The following is an 18,944-nucleotide window of genomic DNA, read 5'->3' on the forward strand; positions in this document are numbered from 1 at the left end:
AAGGCGTTAAGTTGAAGAGACCCCTCCAAGGCCAAGATGCAGTAGTTTGTGGGATGTTAACAAACTTTTTAATTTGAAGGCTGGCCTGCAAAAAAGTATTTGACTCTGAAGCAGTTATCTGATAAGCTAACAAGTCTACTGTGTCTGGAGAGTCTCTGATGTCAAGGCGTTAGATGTTAGTAACAGATATGATAATCCAGATGGGGTTATTTTTACAATTACTAAAAGAACGAAATGTATGTCTTCTACAATTTTTTTATCCAAAATTTGAGGAACATCCTAAATTGTGTGTGGTAAGATGCTTGAGAGAATATGGGAATAAGCTGTGTGAATTCAGAAGGCATGGTGACAATCAGTTGTTGATTTCATATGTGAAGCCTTTTAGGCCAGTGACTATAGCTACTATTGCTAGATGGGTGAGGTTTTGTATGTTTGAAGCAGGTGTGAGTTTGCAGGAGTATGGTGCTCATTCGGCGAGAGGAACGATAGCGAGTAAGGTTTTCTTGTCAGGTGGTCAGTTGGAAGAAATTTTGCGTGCAGTAGATTGGTCGAATGCAGATGTATTTGCTAAATTCTATTTGAGGCCTATGAGTCATGTATCGTCTGTGGTTTTATCACAGCTTTGAACATGCATAATGATAGCCTCCGGTCTTGTCATGAAATGTAGATTTTCCAAGTTTATGCTGAGAGAATCTGGATTGCATTAAAGACACGAAGGCTAGCATTATCCCTCCCACCCTCCCGGGTTGGAATTTGGAGGGGGGAGTGGATCTATTGAAAATTGTAGTATGTCTTGGTTTCTTAAAAATTCCCAATTAAAAATGGTTTATTTATCATTTTAAATGTATTTCAGATGTCCAGTAAAGGAGGACCTGAGGAAGTTTTTCATTGTGCAAATAAGGTGGTGTTTGCGTCCTTTCCAGCTTAAAAGAGGAAGATTTCTGCTGTGACAGGGTATATATATTATTGGGCATACTAAAGTTCCAGAATTTTGATGTTAGTGATGTAATTCTTTGAAGTGCTGCAAGGAGCTGGCAATAAAAGTAATATGCATAATGCTAGCCTCCGTATCATTAATGAAATCCAGATTCTCTCTACACAAACTTGGAGAATCTACATTCCCTCTTCTATCTCTCTCCCTCTTCTTTTCAGTTTTCTTCCTCAAGGTCACCCCAGTCCTTTTCTCCTCTTCTCTGATTTATTGAGGGTTGTTCAATTATTAGGCTAATAGTCTCAACCACTTTGATAGAAATTGTTTGTTTGGAAACTGATAATGTGGAATATATATGTTTTGAAAAAACTTTGATATTTGAACTTTCAACATTAACCACAACTTACCATTAACACAATACTAGAGATAGAAGAATTAATCTGCCCAGTCGTGGGCAAGGCAGGCAATGGCTGTAGCCACGATCAAAGTTCAGGCCTCGTCAAGGTTGTATATCTAAATCAGGACTTCTGTCTCCCTTTTAAATTCAACGGAATATTTTTAAACTAGAATTAACTTAACAAACATTTAACGATTTTGAACTAAACATATCTGACTAAATGTTTAAAATTAAATGTATTCCACCTTAAAAGTTTGGGGTTATTATCTAGATTTATCCCCCTTTTTTCTGTGTTTCTCATTTATTGAGCTCCCTATTATTCCTAACAGTCTCTCTCACACCCGACATACTCTCCTCCCTCTCTCCTTGCCCTCTATGTCATGACAGATACTGTTTCCAGTCAGGATTTCAGTGTGGTAGCCTATGGTCTGCAGGGTGTTGTAATATTGTGTGCTTCCATTGAACTCATCATAATAGCACACCTGAAATCCATGATTTACTCGTGAAAAGTTCAGGACTAAGACCGCCTGTAATGACTTAGAGTGAGGCAGCAACCCTAACCGTCTCTCTGCTCCCTCCATCCCTGTTTTTCTCTCTCTTACTATCACCCTGATTCTCAGAGTTGAATGCGCTTGTGAGTGTACACTGCATCTGAAAAACATTGACTAGAGGCTGGGAGTTCGTTGACCCTGATTCACAGAATCGGACTCAGTGGATTTCCATGCTTGGGTGCTGGATTTCTGTTTGAGGACAGCCTGATAGTATGGTGGAAGTCCTGAAGTTTAACCACAGTGACAGAGTGGGAATGTGGGTGTTCAGGGGGTGCAAGGGTGTGGCTCTGCAATATATGGTGTTAACCCCTATACCCTGTTTCTGGGTATTTACAAAGAGTTTGCAGGTCGTTTCCCTCCATGTAAAAAAACACACACACACATATACACACACCCTTGTACCTGGATAATCTGGAGGAAAGCCATCACAACCAGCACCTCTGCTTGTCTTGCAGACAAGCTTACCAACGCTGATGGGACGCAGCACAGCGGCATTCGAGACAGCATCCGACTGCAGACTAAAATTCCTGTATCCATCAAGACCAACCCAACGTTGGTTCAATTTAGGAAAGAGTTGAAGACTCACCTGTTTAAAGAACACTACATCACCATGCACTAATCTTCTATAACCCAGCTGCCTCAACTACTACACATTGACTTTATGCTTTTTCTTTTACCCTGAACAGCCATTTGGTGATGTTCACACTATAGAAATACCATATCAACACATACATATAAGTGCCCTTCTATTTGGGAAAGGAAAGGGTTTGTGCCTAATTTCCAGGGGTGCTGAGATGAAGGGGTTCTCTATAGAAAAAACGCCTTGCAGTCTTTGAGCCCCAGCAACTCCCCCCTGCCTAGATATGAAAACTGTTCAAGTTCCCTCCATCTCACCCACCATCGATGTACCCAATCGCCCTGTACCCCTCTGTTTACAATAAATATGCGGGAGCCGATAACAGTTTCAAGGCTGTTTGTTGAACATCAACCATTTGTTGGGGGTGCAGGGAATATCACATAAAGAGTAAAAAGACGCAGCCATTAAACTCTTCAAGCCGTGATTGCTGGGCCAGGCAAATCCAAAGATATCTCGAGGCATGTTTCACTTCTTATGAGATCTGATTGGCTATGGGCAATTTGCAGTATGCATTTCCAAAGACAAAAAGTCAAAATAAATGGGACCAGCAAATGAAACAATTCAATTCAGCGGATGTTACAGCGTCTTAAGTCTGTTTCGCTGCTATTAAGGAAGCGCTTATTAGAACACTAAAGGCGAATGACCGTGAAATGAGAAATAAATGAGTATTTAGAGAAATCCTATTCCTTGTGCCCGACATGGGCCTCGCGTGGACTCTGCGCATTTCACGGAGATGGAGGCGATCTTCCACGTGCCCGCTCGAGGCCAGCGAGATGGCAGGTCTGATGATGGCCGCGCGCGTAGGGGGCATTTGAAGGGCAGGAGTGGTACATGCTTCAGATATACAGCGCTAAGACATTCAGCCTTTTCCGCCTTAGAACGTGTATGTATAATTCAGTACATATCATTAACCCAGAAGCTGTAGAAACCATACATACGTAGAAAATTGTAACTGGCAGAGTGCAGCATGTCTTTCAATATGGCGACGAAAACAAGACTATGGCATTGATGGTGTCAAATCCTCCGAATGCTGCAAAAGGAGACCTAAGCCTGGGTCTTATCACTGAGTTTAAAGGGACGAGGGTAGGAGGATAGTGTGTGGGACAGAGCTGTGACGATCAGCAGATCTAGTAGAACCTCTGAGGCCCCTCGGTCGAGGTCAACCAGGTTATAAAAGGTTTCTTATACTACAAGGACATGGCAGGGGGTACCTCTCTTCTGACATGCACTTTGGGTCTGGGGACGCTTGGATGCTTCTCATCATTGCAGCAAAGAGCTATTGAGCAGCAGAGCATGTACACACATTGAATGCTAAGTCAGGCCATTGCATCTACAACTAAGCACACACACAACCACACACACACCCATACACACCAATCAGATGCTTAGCCTCTCAATCGCACAGATCAACCCTTGAGGAAGTAGCGAGGGCCACTCCCTCCACCAGCCACGTCTTGGCCACTAATGCCATAGCCACGTCTTTCCCACATATGCCACAAATGAGATCTCCCACCAAGTGGTGCTCACATGACCCCCTGCAAAAACCCAGGATTTTACCGGTCCACAACCAAAGTCAGTTTCATCCAACCATGCTTAAATGAAAAACAAGCAAAAACCCATATAGGGCTGATCATGACTTGCGCATTCCGAGGTGCCTGGAATGTCAGAGCCCAGAATCACCAATTATGGCTGGTATTTCCTCCTTTGTAATGTAATATTTTGAGTTTTCCTAGAACGGAATGGGGAATAACGTACAGGACTTGGGTTAATCAAGCCCATTCCTGCATGTATGTCATTATTCAAGGTGTGTTTGTGTATACAGATTGCTTCTGCTACAGCTTTAGGAGGAGAATCATGAGTGCAGAATCACCAAGGGAGACAAACAGGTGCTGATTCACGCCCAGTGCCCTCAGTGTTTGGAAGCAACACAAGCTACCCAAATCGCTGCCCATTTACTCCAGATCATACTTAACATTGTTTACCAGAAGAAGAGAAAATCTTTAGCGCAGCACATCGCATAACAAGGGATATGAGGCTCCCACAAACAAGGGGTGCTGTCCACTTTTGCACTAAAATTAGGAGAGAGCTGCCTCGAGCCACACCAGCATGCCGCAGACCATTGCAAATAACGATTTGATACCCATGGAGACTGCAAACATGTGTTTCAGATGGGCCCAGTAGGCAATCCGTGTAGGTAGTTCATTGGTTAGTGCACCTGGTGCATAGTTATGTGCGTTACCGACACAAAATAATAGATTTCAAGTCTGTTGGGTACTGGTAGGTGGTTTTGTTGTAAATTGTGTGCAGGCCCTAGACTTCGAAAAGGGGGTGATGTGTGTGCTCTAGATACAACTACTACTGTAATAAAACATCCCATAATTCCATCATTTTGGTGGCTGTTACAAAGGCACCTGACTTGTGGTAAGCCATGGTCGGATAGACATTTTCTACTGTGTTACACAATACTTATCTTTCATACCAGTGATGGAATAGAGTGGGCAGTGCTGAAAACACACACTCGGGAGCCGCAGTATCATGTGATACCAGGCACTGCCTCTTCCCACCCCCTTTTGAGGTGTGAAGCCTTCTCATCCACAGATTAATTTAATTAACATTTGGAAAGGAAATATGGGGTAATAATGTGCTGTTGTGCGTCTCACGTAGAAATCCAAGCCTGACGAGAAGCTATTTTCAGCGACCTCTGTCCTGCAAAAAGGTATCTATGAAGCTTGTTAACTACTCAATATGAAGATGCTGCAGACAGTAGAGCACTTGCTGCTAACATTCGGTGTGACCTACGGATCACATGTTCAGACCTCGGCAATACCGTCTTGAGACGTCCAGCCTTCCTTTGCAGTGCTTCTCCATAGCAAAACTGTGCGAGTAAGTTGTACTTAAAAACAAGTGAATATTATTTTTTCCTGTGTCGTGAAGGTAAGTGGTGAACGGGCTCACGAGACATTTAGTTTGAGTTTCCACACTTCTTGACCTAAAGAGTCGGTACTGAAGGGCAAGTCTCCATGACACCTGGTTCAAAAGATAAATAATCCAAATAAGGAACATTTTTCAAGCAGACGAACAGTTTGACGAGTGGCCAATGAGTCCTTATCAGTGTCTCTTTTCGTTGGGACAGAAGAATGTTGTGGTTGAAAATGAACAATCTTTCAGCCTGGCCTGGGCCATGAAACTGCAGCTTGCTCATGCCTTTCACAGATGTGCACAATTGAGGGCACGAGACTCCAGGAAAAGTTTTGATGGCCGCAGTCAAACACACAGTGTCCGATTCGGTCAAGTGTTATCAACGGAGCGTATGCGTTGAGATGTTCTGGTGCATGTGCTTCTGACATGAGAGCTTTGCCATCTTGGTGCCTTGCTGAACTTGATTTTCCTTCCTTTCACAGGTCCTGAATTGCATTAACCATGATAATGTGAACAGTCCTGAGATCCCGGTGAAGATCCTGAACTGCGACACTCTGACGCAGGTGAAGGAGAAGATACTGGATGCCCTGTTCAAGAACGTGCCGTGCTCCCTGAGGCCAAAGGCAGCAGACATGGACTTAGGTACGTGAGCATACTGATGGGAGGTGTTGAGCATTGCAATGAGGAATCCTCTGTATTATGCATAGGGTAGGATAGAGGTTCTGAATTACAGGAAGTAGGTATTGCCTGATGCATAATTTGAGGATGCATTGATATCACATTTGAGTTTTAAGGATGTTGAGAAAATGATTATGCTTCAGACAGTTTTGTGGCTGAAGAAGACATACCATTGATTCTGCAAATGGCCAGAGAAAGGTACTTGTGTGTCTCTGATTTCATCTGGTCACTAAGGGCCCCATTAGAATGTTGGGCTGAAGGCCATCCGACAGCTCGTCTGTGGCATTCCGCCTGACATCTGAGGCATTCGACCGACCGCCCTTTTATGATATTGGTTGTCCCTCCGATGCCTGTGGGGGGAATCCGCTCCACCTCCGGCAGGCTCAAGGATCCCATCTGGTAGGAGGGTGGATCGTAATCCCCAGAATGGAGCAGGCACCACTGTGGGGATTACGATGCACGTTTCCAACAGCCTTTCTACGATGGTCTAACTGCCTTAGAAGTGCTGTCGGAAATGGACTTTGGGAGCCCTAACAGGGCCCCCTCCCCCGCGGTCTCTGCTAAGAGGTCTGGCGGGCACCTATGGTGCCCCCCAAACATCCATGCATTGTGTAAGAGGCACTGCATGGTGCCTGCCACATGGTGTATGGATGTTTCAAAAGTGTATCTTTCCTATTGCGGCTTGTGCTGCAGCCCGCAGCATAAGCCGCAATAGGAAAGATACACTTTCTGACCACTGTTAAGGTGGTTGCATTCTAATATGGGAAGCAGGACAGCTGACCTCCCGTCGGGTGGTCCTGTTTCTGCAGCATTGTGTTGGGACCTTAGGAGTTTGATGGCTCATGGGACACATAAGAGACTGGGCTATTTCTTTGCCTTGTAGATTTGGCCCAGGACCAATTCTCATGCACTGACTTTTTTCTGTTGCAGTGTACATTCTGTAATTGAATTTAAACTTCCTGAAAGTGTTGACATTGAACTAATAGCGCTTATCCGGCAGAGTGCTGGACAGAGATCTCAAGTGCTGCCCATGAAAAAGAAACGTTTAAAAAAGAAGTAAAAAGGGGAATAAATCCAAAGAGGAGAATCCCGGTCAATTGTTACAAATGTATCCTTCGGTTTGGGCTGGAAAATATGGACTTTATAGGGGATAGAGCATATATTTTCGAACTATTAGTGCTTGGAGATAGTTGTCCTGGTAACAAGCTTGAATAGCCCCAGCTCCCAAGATCTTATCAAAAGGTTGACACTCATCAACTGGCTATTGTGTCATATTTTGATAAGAGGCGCTCAGAAATCGCAGTACAAATGTATTATGTACCGCTGTGTCCTAACATTGATTGATGATGTGTTTGATGATCTTTTGACAGCCATGATTTACTCTTCGTGTGCTGGGAATTATTCTCTTTCTTCCAAGGTTCCACTGGTATGCTTTGATCAACAATAAATGGAGCACAAATGAAATAGTGTAATAATGCCAGAGCCATCATTAAAGCGAAGGGGCTGCCCTATCGATGCAGTAAAGGAAGTGATATGAAGGGCTCACCACTAGGATACGTTACCTTCTAAGGATATATTATCTCATGCTTACTAAACTTGAAAAAACTCCAATCATATAATTGGAGAAATGTATGACAGTCAACCTACTTTACAATCTCATAATGCCATCCTGGGGCTCTGCTTACACAAATTACTCAGACTTTGCTTCTCTACAGAACTCTGGGTTAGTTCACCCAATCAAAAGGGGAGTAGAATGCTGGAATTACCCAATGCTGTTTGCATGCGGTCTGGGTTCACTGAAGGTCTGCAAACAGAGATGGACAGTTGGCCTGTCTGTCTTCTATGTTGGAAACAATAAGGTATGTGTAAGGGTGCTAAATGTACTGCTACTAGATGTCAGCTACAGCAGTTAATTGCTCTTTCCCCTTATTACGTGATTTCAGTGCTCAGTTTGAGCCTGTGGTTGCAGGTGGGGCCCAACAGCACTCATTTTTGTGGACCTGTACTTACTTTTTCTCATCAGACTTCGTTCCAGAGCAAGAGAGAACAAACACAAAAGGAAAGAAGGAGGAACAGAAGTTGGAAAAAAGTGGCATGTGTAGAAAGCAGGGAGGAAAAAAGAACTTGCAAGATTGAGATGAGAAGGCAGGCTGGTCTGGTGGTGGATTACAGGGGCACCCGGTAGAATCAAGGCAATACATCCTTAGCATTTAGCACCCCCACCTTTATAAGTGCTGCTGTGCAAAACACTAGGCCCCAGCCCTTCTTCTTTTACAGATGAAGCACTGCTTCCACATTGAGAATTAACTAAGATTAATGCCTCTGCACAGGTCAGTAACTTGTACTCATTTCACCAGAACTCCTCAATGGCATTATACGTTTATAATGCACGGTTAGCCTTTACAGAACATCTAAGTTTTAGCAAAAGAAATTGGCATGAATGCGAACAAAGTCATAGAAGAGTAAATTTTTGGCCAATCTGCAAAATTATTTTAAGAGAGACTAGATTTCAAGTTATCCTCGGAGCACTGTACTTGTGCCGTTTGAATACTGACGCGCTTCATGTTGCTATATCTTGTGAAGTGCTTGTGAAAAAATACAGCAAACCGGCCTAGAGTACCAACAATATCAGCATCACAATAAAAACTCATTAGCCTCAGCTCCATTTTCTTCTTCAGCGAGTGCGCGTAGACTTCGAGGCCGACATGCTTCCACAGTAATTCCCTCAATTTTCGAATATCATTGAATCAGAGCCGCTGTCCTTGAATTCAGCAGACATGACTGTATGACAATGGATCACATTTGAGTCGGATATTATTTACGTGGGCTTCCCGTCACTTTGTTGGAATGTTATGACTTTTATTGAGCCTCTGTAGTCTTGGTGATTGGTGCTTAGAGTTTCCGATGATAACAGCAGCACTTTATTTGTCAGCATTACTGTGTTTTGTGTATTTCAGTAGCACTGGAGCCCACTTGTTTGGAATTTGTATAGCATGGTGTGCCTTTTGCATTTGGCTACTTCAGAACACAGTTGCACCATTTCAAGCCATTGCATGCTGTGAGTGTGCCCACATCGGCACCCTCTTGCATTGGACAAACATGCTTTTGGCCCCCTTGGAGGGTGGCATGTTCCCCTGTGAGAAGCATGGGGATGGAGTCGAAGCATTAAACACCCGGTTTCAGGACGTTTCCTACTCTAATGATTTGTCGCATGCTACCTCTCTCCCTTGGGTTAATAGTCTGCATCTAATGACTGAAAACTAGAACCATTCCGTGGCTTATAGGCTGAAAAACATAAAGCAAGATGGTGGCCATATGCAGATTATTTCGCACAGGTCCTTAGTTAATACCACATTAATTTTGTAGGATATTAAAAAGAAGCAGAGCAATAACTAGTCAAGCCAGGCTAGGGCCCACTTGCACTTTGACACACCAGTGCTCTTCAAAGCACCAACATGAGCAGTGTTGGCCAACTTATTGGAAAGCTAGACGTGAGATTTCTATTGCATTGAATGGTGTCATTTCAACAAATCGTAGGGGTTTCAGAGGTTATATTACAAGCCCTTTTACACGGTTGTATGTGATTTCATAGACGCATGATTTAATGAAATACCATTACTGTGAAACCATTTTATCTAAACAGTTTGATGAAAATTTTCAGGATGAATAGCACTCGCCATTTCATAGAAACAAATTCATAGTATGACTTTTTTTTTCAAACTTGGCTTCTGCATACTTGTGTTTTTTTTTAGGTGTGAATGAAATGGTTGCTGGTCTGACTTCATAAAGATTTCAGTCAAAGGTCTTTATTTCAATCCTTTACATTAGGGGAATTTATTTTAGATTGATATCTCTTACATTGTAAAAAAATTACTTTGAATGCTTCTAATTTGCTGAACACTCCCCACCCCTAAACACCACCGAGCTCTGTCCTCTAAAAATGTATAATCTATACTACTATAATAAAGTAAGAACTGTGAACCTTTGAGGCGGGTAAACTCAGGAACCACAGCACCAATTCAAACACCCGATACATCTTTGTAATTATCAGGGTGTGCAGATGGACATAGGCTATATTTAAAATAAAAATATACGTGGTTATAAAAATTTAACATTAAAAAAAGTAGTCCCTTGAAAGTAGCGCCGGCCGCGACGTGCATCCTGACATCAGGAGCGCGGGGAGGAGCGGCGTACATGAGCACGAGGAGGAGCGGCAGGGGGACCGGCATACAGGCGGGGAGGAGCGGTGAGGAGCAGTGGAGGACAGACGGTGAGGAGCAGCTGACAGGCGGTGAGGAGCAGCGGACAGGCGGTGAGGAGTGGCGGACAGGAGCGGTGAGGATCAGCCGAGGACAGGCGGTGAGGAGCAGCGGACAGGCGGTGAGGAGCAGCGGACAGGCGGTGAGGAGCGGCGGACAGGCGGTGAGGAGCAGCGGACAGGCGGTGAGGAGCGGCGGACAGGAGCGGTGAGGAGCAGTGGAGGACAGGCAGTGAGGAGCAGCGGGCAGGCGGTGAGGAGCGGCGGACAGGCAGGGAGGAGCGGTCAGGAGCAGCGGAGGGCAGGCGGTGAGGAGCAGCGGACAGGCGGTGAGGACCGGCGGACAGGCGGAGGTAAGTGAAGCAGCCGCGGGTGCGCTCACGGGGCGGGCGGGGGCCCTGAAGCCTGATTGCTCCCGGACAAGGTCGGGAGGGGCTGCTAGTAACTCATAAACTACACCCATCCCTGACCCCTAAATTCCACGATTCCTGAACCCTAAAACCCCTTTCTAACACCAAACTCCACCCATGCCTGAACCCTAAAAAACCCTCAACACACCTAAACTCCACTGATCTCTGAACCCCTAAACTCTATCCATCCTGAACCCTTAAAACCCTTTCCACTTCTAAGGTTACCCATCTCTTAACCTGAAATCCCATCACTAAACCCCACCCATGCTTGATCTCTAAAAATCCCTCCCCACCCCTAAAAGGCGTGGGTTCAAAGCAGTCCACAGATAAAAGTAGCATCACAGGGGTAGCAGTCACTATTACTAGCTAACTTAACTCAGTCCTTTGCATCATTCATTATCAGCAGATAATACATACTCTCCTCACTGGTTCATTACCTTGAAGGGTAGGGGCAAGGCATAGGAGCAGGCAGACTACAACAAGAAGAGCCCTCAATCCGTTCCTTCAGCGCCACCAGGGGATGAGAGGACTATTCCTCTCGTGACTCCAGTGTAAAGGGATCTGCAGGATGGTTCCCAGAGACCCTATAATAGTACACAGTAGTAACTTCTCTGACCGTATTCTCTCTTGGCTGGCACCCTAGCCTTAATCCTACTCTTTGCTGTGGCTCGGATAAGCACAAGCATATTAGCATACTTACTATGTGCCTGCATTGGAGATCAGGACCAGAAGCAGATCGTCACTGAGATTTCATCAGATTCAGAGACCCGTAGGCCAACTCATTCTGCATAGCTCGAAATAGTTTTGAAAGCCTGGAAATGAGGGCTTGTGTTTTCATCTCTTATCCTAAAAAGGGCTTTGACAGAATTGAGATGTGATAGGTTTATGAGTGTGCTCTTGTGAGTAAAGTGGAAAATCTATTTTGCCAAATTTTTAGGCAGAGGAATCCAGCCTTAATGGCAAAAGTGGTGATAGCGTAAAAACAACATACGCTTGGGTGGCTGGATTGTCATATTTCAGTCGCTTCATTTTTAAGTAAATATTTAAGCCTATAAATAAAAAAGTAAATGTAGCTTATTTTCTAGAAAGACACAGTCTAATTCCACCCACAATTCAAAAGGAAAGAGGCCAGACCAAAAGTACAACCATATATTTTAGGCATATTAGTCACCCCGAAAAACAGGCTGCAAATGCCTATTGCTTTATTGTCAGACGGACCAGAGAATTATAGCAGAAGGCTTCAAAGTTAGTGGTGGGCAGTAAACTCCACTCTGCCGGCATAGGTGGTAGAGTTGTGCAGAGTACGATTCAAACTCCGCCCTCCACGGCGTGGCAGAGTTTACTAGTGGCACCCCTGCATAACAGCTGATGAGACTCTTTCTTGTCTCTGGCTGACCTCACCATTGGTGTGATATAGAGGTAACACACTTCTTACATTGAAGATGCTCAAAGTGCTTGATACTGTTCCAGTCAACAATGATATACAGCTAAATAACAGTTTTAAGATTTTGCTGTGACAGACATGCACCATTCTTGGCCACGCGGCTTTTCTTCAGGATAACCTACTCATGGGAAGATCTGCGGTGCACGTGAAGGAGCTCAGAAGAAGGACATAAGAAGGGACATATTGATGACATAGGGTATAGGCCTGGCCGCTATTGTAGACGGAAGTCTTAGTCTACTTACCGAAGCCACAGTGTTCTGCAAGGGAACAGAGTCTAATCACCAAAAGAGCCCCCCATGGCATGGCTGAGTAACAGGGATCTTTCAGGTTTGGATGATGCTGAGAGGAACAAACAGAAGGAGGGGCACACATCGGGTGCATTTTGCCATCCTGTGCCTGTGTTATCTCTGTATTGAAGGGCAATTGCATTTGTATGTATATTGTTTCATGCACCAGACAAGGCACCTAATGTTGATGCGCCGCTTCTGCTGGACGTTCAGGCTAAAATTGGTTAGAACACATTTACACACATTTTAGTGCTAACATTTGGGTCTGAATCTACAAATATTTAGGGCCATGCACAAAACGGAGCTGGCCGGCCGCAGGTCAAGAAGCCATGCTCCTAATACAGGGGCGACCCTGTAATTAGGGGAGCGCTGCACTACTGCCATCAGAGGAATGCCAGCCAACATACCCAGCAACTACACACCAACTTTTCAAGAATAAATCTTGGTTATGTTAATTTTCCATTAATGTGGCACACTTTCACACGGTTGTCTCCCTGAAAAGACAAAATGTACAAGGCCAACATCCAGAAGGGAAACTAGGTGAGATAAAGTGACGTTATAAGTGTCTGCCTGGAGTAGCGACTGTGCAGAGGGACACAACGGTGGACTTCCACAGACCAGTTGCAATAGACGCTGCTCTACTCAGCACTACAGTGATGCAGGTGGTCTGAGTACAAACAACACATGTAGCCAATCAAAGACTGTGAGCAGATCGAGGCGCAAAAGAGTTAGTGTGTCCAGTGCTTTAGGAACAACAGTGAGCGCTTTGAATTGCACTCTTGGGCAGTGTAAATAAATCCTGGGCACGAAGAGTCACAGAGATATGCCGACCCCCCACTAACTCCTGCTAAGAACTACGTTTGGGTGGAACTCCGTGGAATCACACTAAGTTTTTATTTAACTCCATGGAATTCTGCTGAGTGCAAATCTGAAAGTTCACTGTTACAGACATAGAGCATCATTTTGAGTTTGGTAGAGCAGAAGACGCACTGTAAATCTGTGGGACTCCACCACTCCAAACCCATAGTACTTATGCCTCGATCAAAGTCGGGTGAAAAATGGCCAGCATTCTGGTAGGAAAGCCTCTGCTGGCTCAGCCAATGGAAACCTTTGACACGCTACCCACCTTTCACAGGAGTGCAAGCCAATCTACGTAAGAAGTCATGGCCTGTTCAGTGAATGCATAAGACTGGAATTCGAACATACATTTTTCTAATTTGGGACTATGAGGAAAAGCTGGAAGTCACAAACACCAATACACATAACATAATCCAACCATGGTTCCATTTATTTATCCATCTTCTGCAATCAATGCCCACATTGGGCATTTGTTGCAGAAAACTGAAAAATATGCTTGGCAGGACCAAATGATCCTAGTACCTGGTTGGCGTACTGTTTTGCCTAAAGTGCATCTAATGCACAGTGGACAATGAGATCCATGCCCTGTGTCAGGGATCTGCGAATATGGTGGATGGTCTTTAGCCAGTGGAGCAGAGGCCAGAACTTCCCCCTGAGCTGCTGTAATTCCTGCCAAAATCAAATCAAACCCCATAATTCTTAAAGCATTTGATAAATTTGGACTGAAATCCATTTATCCCTTCACACACCGTCCTGGGCCATTCTTTACAAGCCTTCTCTTGTAGAGGTTCCAGGTAATAATTTTCCGATCCTTGTGATACCAGAAGTGACATCACAGGCCCTTGAGCTCAGACACTATTTCAAGAAGTGACATTGCATGACCATGAACCCTGTTGTTTTTATAAATAGACTTTATTTATAGCTCCTGCATGTTCATAAGCTGTCACTAATTGCAGGCACAAAAAAACACACCTCTAAATCTAGGAAATCATCATAGCCAGATTGGTTAAATCACACAGGTTGCTCACCAGTCTACTGGTGAGCTTCTCTTCAAATTCTATCTTTACTTAAAGCAAATTGACCGGATCGTTGACCATCTACACTAGACGTCTTCCACATCCAATATATGGGCATCCCAAAGGTGAGGTATAAAAACTGCACTGGAAAAAACACAAGTCAACTTTTTCATATTTCAATTTGAAAATGTGCGAGGAAACCTCCTTAGAAAAAGTCTTATGAAAGGAGAGCAAATGAGGATAGGATCCGCAGTAATTCCGGGAAGTGGTGTAAGCATCATGAAAGTAAATGCGAAACATAAACACTCAGAACTTAAAGGTATAGGCCAGCTAGGAAGGATTCTTCATGATGGGCAATGTGAGGCACATGTCAAGGGCATGCAGGCAATTAGGTAGTTCAGTAGATAAAGTGGCGATATTGATCTGCCATTGTTTACTTGCTTGCTTGCTGTTTCCCGCCACTGTGATGTGCTGGGAGTGGAGTCGTCAAAAACAGGCCACACATTCAATAGAAACGACGGATCAATGGCCTGTGGAACTTCCTGCATGGCAGACTGAAGGAGCTTCTTGAAAACAGGATGTGGTTATTTCTGTATGCAATGAAAAGATACAGTATCTTTGGCATGAAGTAAAAAGAGTGCACAGCTGCTGTCTCTGAGTTTGCATTTTCGCCTGCCGCTTGATCACATGAGCCGATAAAGGTAATAGGATTTTTTTGTGGCTTTCTGCCTGGGAGGACTGTAACAAATTGGATTGCAGTGTCTCCATACTTTCTTAGGCGTGTGTGGATCCTAAGAAAGAAATAGAGCGACAATGCATAGAAAACTGACATGAACAGGAGCACGTCATTGTTGGATTTTTGTGTAAACTCAATTGGATGGATATGTTGTGGGATAGAGGTCACTGCTTGAGATGCTCGACTTTGTGGGAGGGATGTGATGCTATGGGTTTAAAAGGCATGGTATTGCTGCCAACCACTTCAAGAACAAAACTGATGGGGTCTTTCCAGGACCCCCTATTGTAAGCAGTGGCCGTATATTGCTTTGATCATTTTGATATGAATGCTGAAAGCGTGGCGATTTCCAGTGAATATCAATCATTTATGGCACAACACTTTGTAGATTGATTGCATGTTGACCTAATTAACAATCAGTTCCTGAGAAAGTAGGCTTTCTAGTTACATTCGAAAGGGAGAGGACGATTATTTTAAGATTTTGAAATGAATGGTTAAATGAACATATGGAGATGAAGACCTTCTTAGAACAGATTTGGTTATTTTTCAGACGCTCCCCCGTAGTTACTTAATACTTTGTTTTTCTGAGCTAATAAGGCAATCAACATTTCTCCTGCATTGTGGTGCCATGTGTTTAAAATGAAGGAAAAGATTGTCAAGCCAACTTCAAGGTAGCTTATGTTTGGAAGTGGATGCCTTAACCCCTTGGACGCTCATGACGAGCTCAGCTCGTCATGGTGTACACCTCCATACACTCATGACGAGCTGAGCTCGTCATGAACAATGGGAATAAAGGATCTGCAGCACAGGAGGAAAATAACACTAGCATCGATGGTGTTAAGCAATATTTCAAAGCAGGCAATAATTGTAGACATCACTCCCTTCTACAAGTAAATTATGGTTCAAATCTCTTTATTCGTTTTCAGAACAAAGAAAACACAACGTTACCATTAGATAGTGCCACTCACTGGGGTGGTGGAGTGAGCTAAAGAATGATGATGGATTAAACCCATATGAGTTGACTGGGGGTGAGTGTTCGATTTGCTCAAGCACTCCGTCCATCATCCCCTTTGGTATCGCTTTGTTCGCCCTAAGATGGCAGGGTATGCCCAGACGTGGGTCCCTTGCTCACTTTGCCACTGGATTCAAGATAGCCTGGCTGATGAGGGTTATGAACCAGAAACCGGTCCCAGGAGGCTTGTTTCCGGTCCAGGGAAGACATGGCTAGGCAGTTCGGGCTGGACTGTTCCCATGAGGCACAGGGTCAGACTGATTTGCATATGGCCATGTCTGAACTGGGGTGGCGGAGTGAGCTAAAAAATGATGATGGATTAAACACAGATCAGTTGACTGGGGTGAGTGTTTGATTTGCTCAAGCACTCCATCCATCATCCCCTTTGGTATCGCTTTGTTCGCCCCCAGGGTATGCCCAGACGTGGGTCCCTTGCTCACTTTGCCTCTGGATTCAAGATAGCCTGGCTGATGAGGGTTATGGACCCGAAACCGGTCCCAGGAGGCTTGCTTCCGGTCCAGGGAAGCCATGGCTTGGCAGTTCGGGCTAACTGTTGACATGAGGCACAGGGTCAGACTGATTTACATATGACCATGTCTGAACTGGGGTGGTTGAGTGAACTAAACAATGATGATGGATTAAACCAAGATTAGTTGACTGGGGGTGAGTTTTTGATTTGCTCAAGCACTCCGTCCATCATCCCCTTTGGTATCGCTTTACTCACGTTGCATGACATAAATATGAGAAAACATAACAGTTCCCCAATCTCCACCCATCCCCCTTTGAACCACAGTGCTAAACAAAATGATGAGTAAAGTGGTCTTGCATGTCACGCCGTGTCATCCTAATTAGTACTCATTTGGCATGAATCAACAGTATTCTCTGTCAGGCGTTGGGCAATCCCAGAATTGTAAAGGCAGGAAATTGAGAGCTAAGCTGGGTGTCTACGTCATCTAGTACTTGATTCCAGTAAGTGGTGATTTTCGGGATAGCCTTTAATAAGTGCAGTAGGGTTTCAGGGGAACCAGAGCTGCGCCAGCACTCAGGTCTGTGTGTGGGGTTACCCTGATTAAGTGAACTGGTGTGAGGTACCATTATGCGGCTATTTTGGTAGCTGTTTCTATAAGGGCCATGTTGCGGGCCGTATGCAGAGCACAATAGTATATTTTCTTACATTCCTTCTGGGTCAATGAGCAGCAAAGCTCTGATTCTCAACTCCACTGGCCAGTCGATTGAACCTGCAGGGTTAACTGATGCAAAAGGCCACAGAGTTCAGTGATGAGGTGTCTGTCTGATGTCTTAGTAACCAGCCATCATCAAGAGAACGTTTTGCCTTAGGACGAACTATGAGGTGAATCAATCAGTGCCGGATCTGAAGGTAATGCCGTCACTCACTTTCAGGTATTACATAGTCGGAGCAGAGTTGTTCAAAGGGCAGAGGCCCTCCTCATTAAACAAGTGTTTTAAGGACCGATACACAGCTCATTGGTAGTGTTGGAATGCTGTTGGATTTAGCCCTGGGGTGCAATCCACCTTGCCTACTATCAGTTTAAACAGGGAAGGGAAAGAAGTAAGGCACATTCGCTCACTCACCGGATACCTAACGTCTGGAGAGATTTTAGTAATGGGGGATGATTAGAGGCTCCTCAGAAGGGCGTTCTTATGTAAAAAGGGGTCTCTCCATAGGTAGATTAAAAAATCTTGGGCAGGACTGACTTTTTTAGCTCAGCCACTTGGCTAAGCCAGGAGAGGCGGTATGGCTTCTGGTTAGATCTGTTTTAATCTGTTGGTGTAAAGTCTAAAAGTTGAATGATGCAGTTGCATTAGCCATAGGAGCCAGTTGTGCACCCAGATAGGGAATGTAGGTCGTCACCCATTGTATGAGATAAACTGCGGGACAGGGCCATCTGCAAGGCCGGCATGAGAGGGAGATTGAGGGCCTGCGATTTGTGCACATTCACTTGGAATCCTTCTGCCTGTCCGAAGGTCTCCAGTTCATTCAAAAAGGCTTGGAGTGAAGTTGATGGCTCCTCTAAGGCCATCAGTGCATCATCAGTGTAAGGATTGTGTTATGCTGCTTGCCACCAATAGGGATTCCCTTATGCCAGGATTGTCTTGAACCCACTGAGCCAAGGGTTCCACATAGAGTGCAACAAGCAGGGCCAAAACGGGACACCCCTGGCGAGTGCCTCTACTAATAGGGAACGTGGCTGATGGCTACTTGTTCACCTGAACAGTTGAGACCGGATGGTTGTAGTTACTGAGAACAGAAGAACAGAATCTCTTGCCCAGTCGGAAGTGTTTAAGTGTGGCTTTCAGGTAAGGCCAATGGACCCGATAAAATGCTTTCTTGGTGTCTATAGCCAAGAGCATTCACTCTCTGTGGTGGGCCTTGTCAATTAGGTGTAGAATAATTTTGGTGTTATCACTACTTTGGCGATGGGGCACAAAACTTCCCTGATCTGGGAAAATAGGGTTTGGTAGAAGGGTGTCTAAGTGGGCAGCCAAAATGGCAGTAAATAACTTGATATCTACATTAAAAAGAGATATCGACCTATAAGAAGAGCATTGGCGTTTATCTTTGCCTGGTTTTGGTATATCAACAATGAATGCCTCTTAGATGGAGAGTGGGATTGAGTCTGGCCCTTGATGGAGTTAAACAGTCAGGTTAGGAGGGGAGCAAAAGTTGTGCAGAAAGTTTTGTAAAAGAGCGCAGGGAATCCATCAGGACCCTGTAATTTAAGAAGCTTCTACCTGGTGATGCTAGAGATAACCTCCTCAACCCAAATTGGGTGATCTAAGTCAGTTTGCTG

At 44.6% G+C, this 18,944-nt stretch overlaps 1 protein-coding gene across 1 annotated transcript in view; it reads left to right on the plus strand.

Moving 5' to 3' along the window:
* Window positions 1-18,944, plus strand: part of PLXNA4 (plexin A4) — a 1,023,024-nt gene that overhangs the window by 882,258 nt on the left and 121,822 nt on the right. Inside the window, exon 25 of the mRNA XM_086918924.1 lies at window positions 5,918-6,077. Coding sequence (XP_086775050.1) covers window positions 5,918-6,077 — 160 coding nt within the window. The remainder of the gene's footprint in view (window positions 1-5,917; window positions 6,078-18,944) is intronic.

Source organism: Lissotriton vulgaris, chromosome 1_1, assembly GCF_964263255.1.
Source record: "Lissotriton vulgaris chromosome 1_1, aLisVul1.2, whole genome shotgun sequence".
In the NCBI taxonomy this organism is placed as follows: Eukaryota; Metazoa; Chordata; class Amphibia; order Caudata; family Salamandridae; genus Lissotriton; species Lissotriton vulgaris.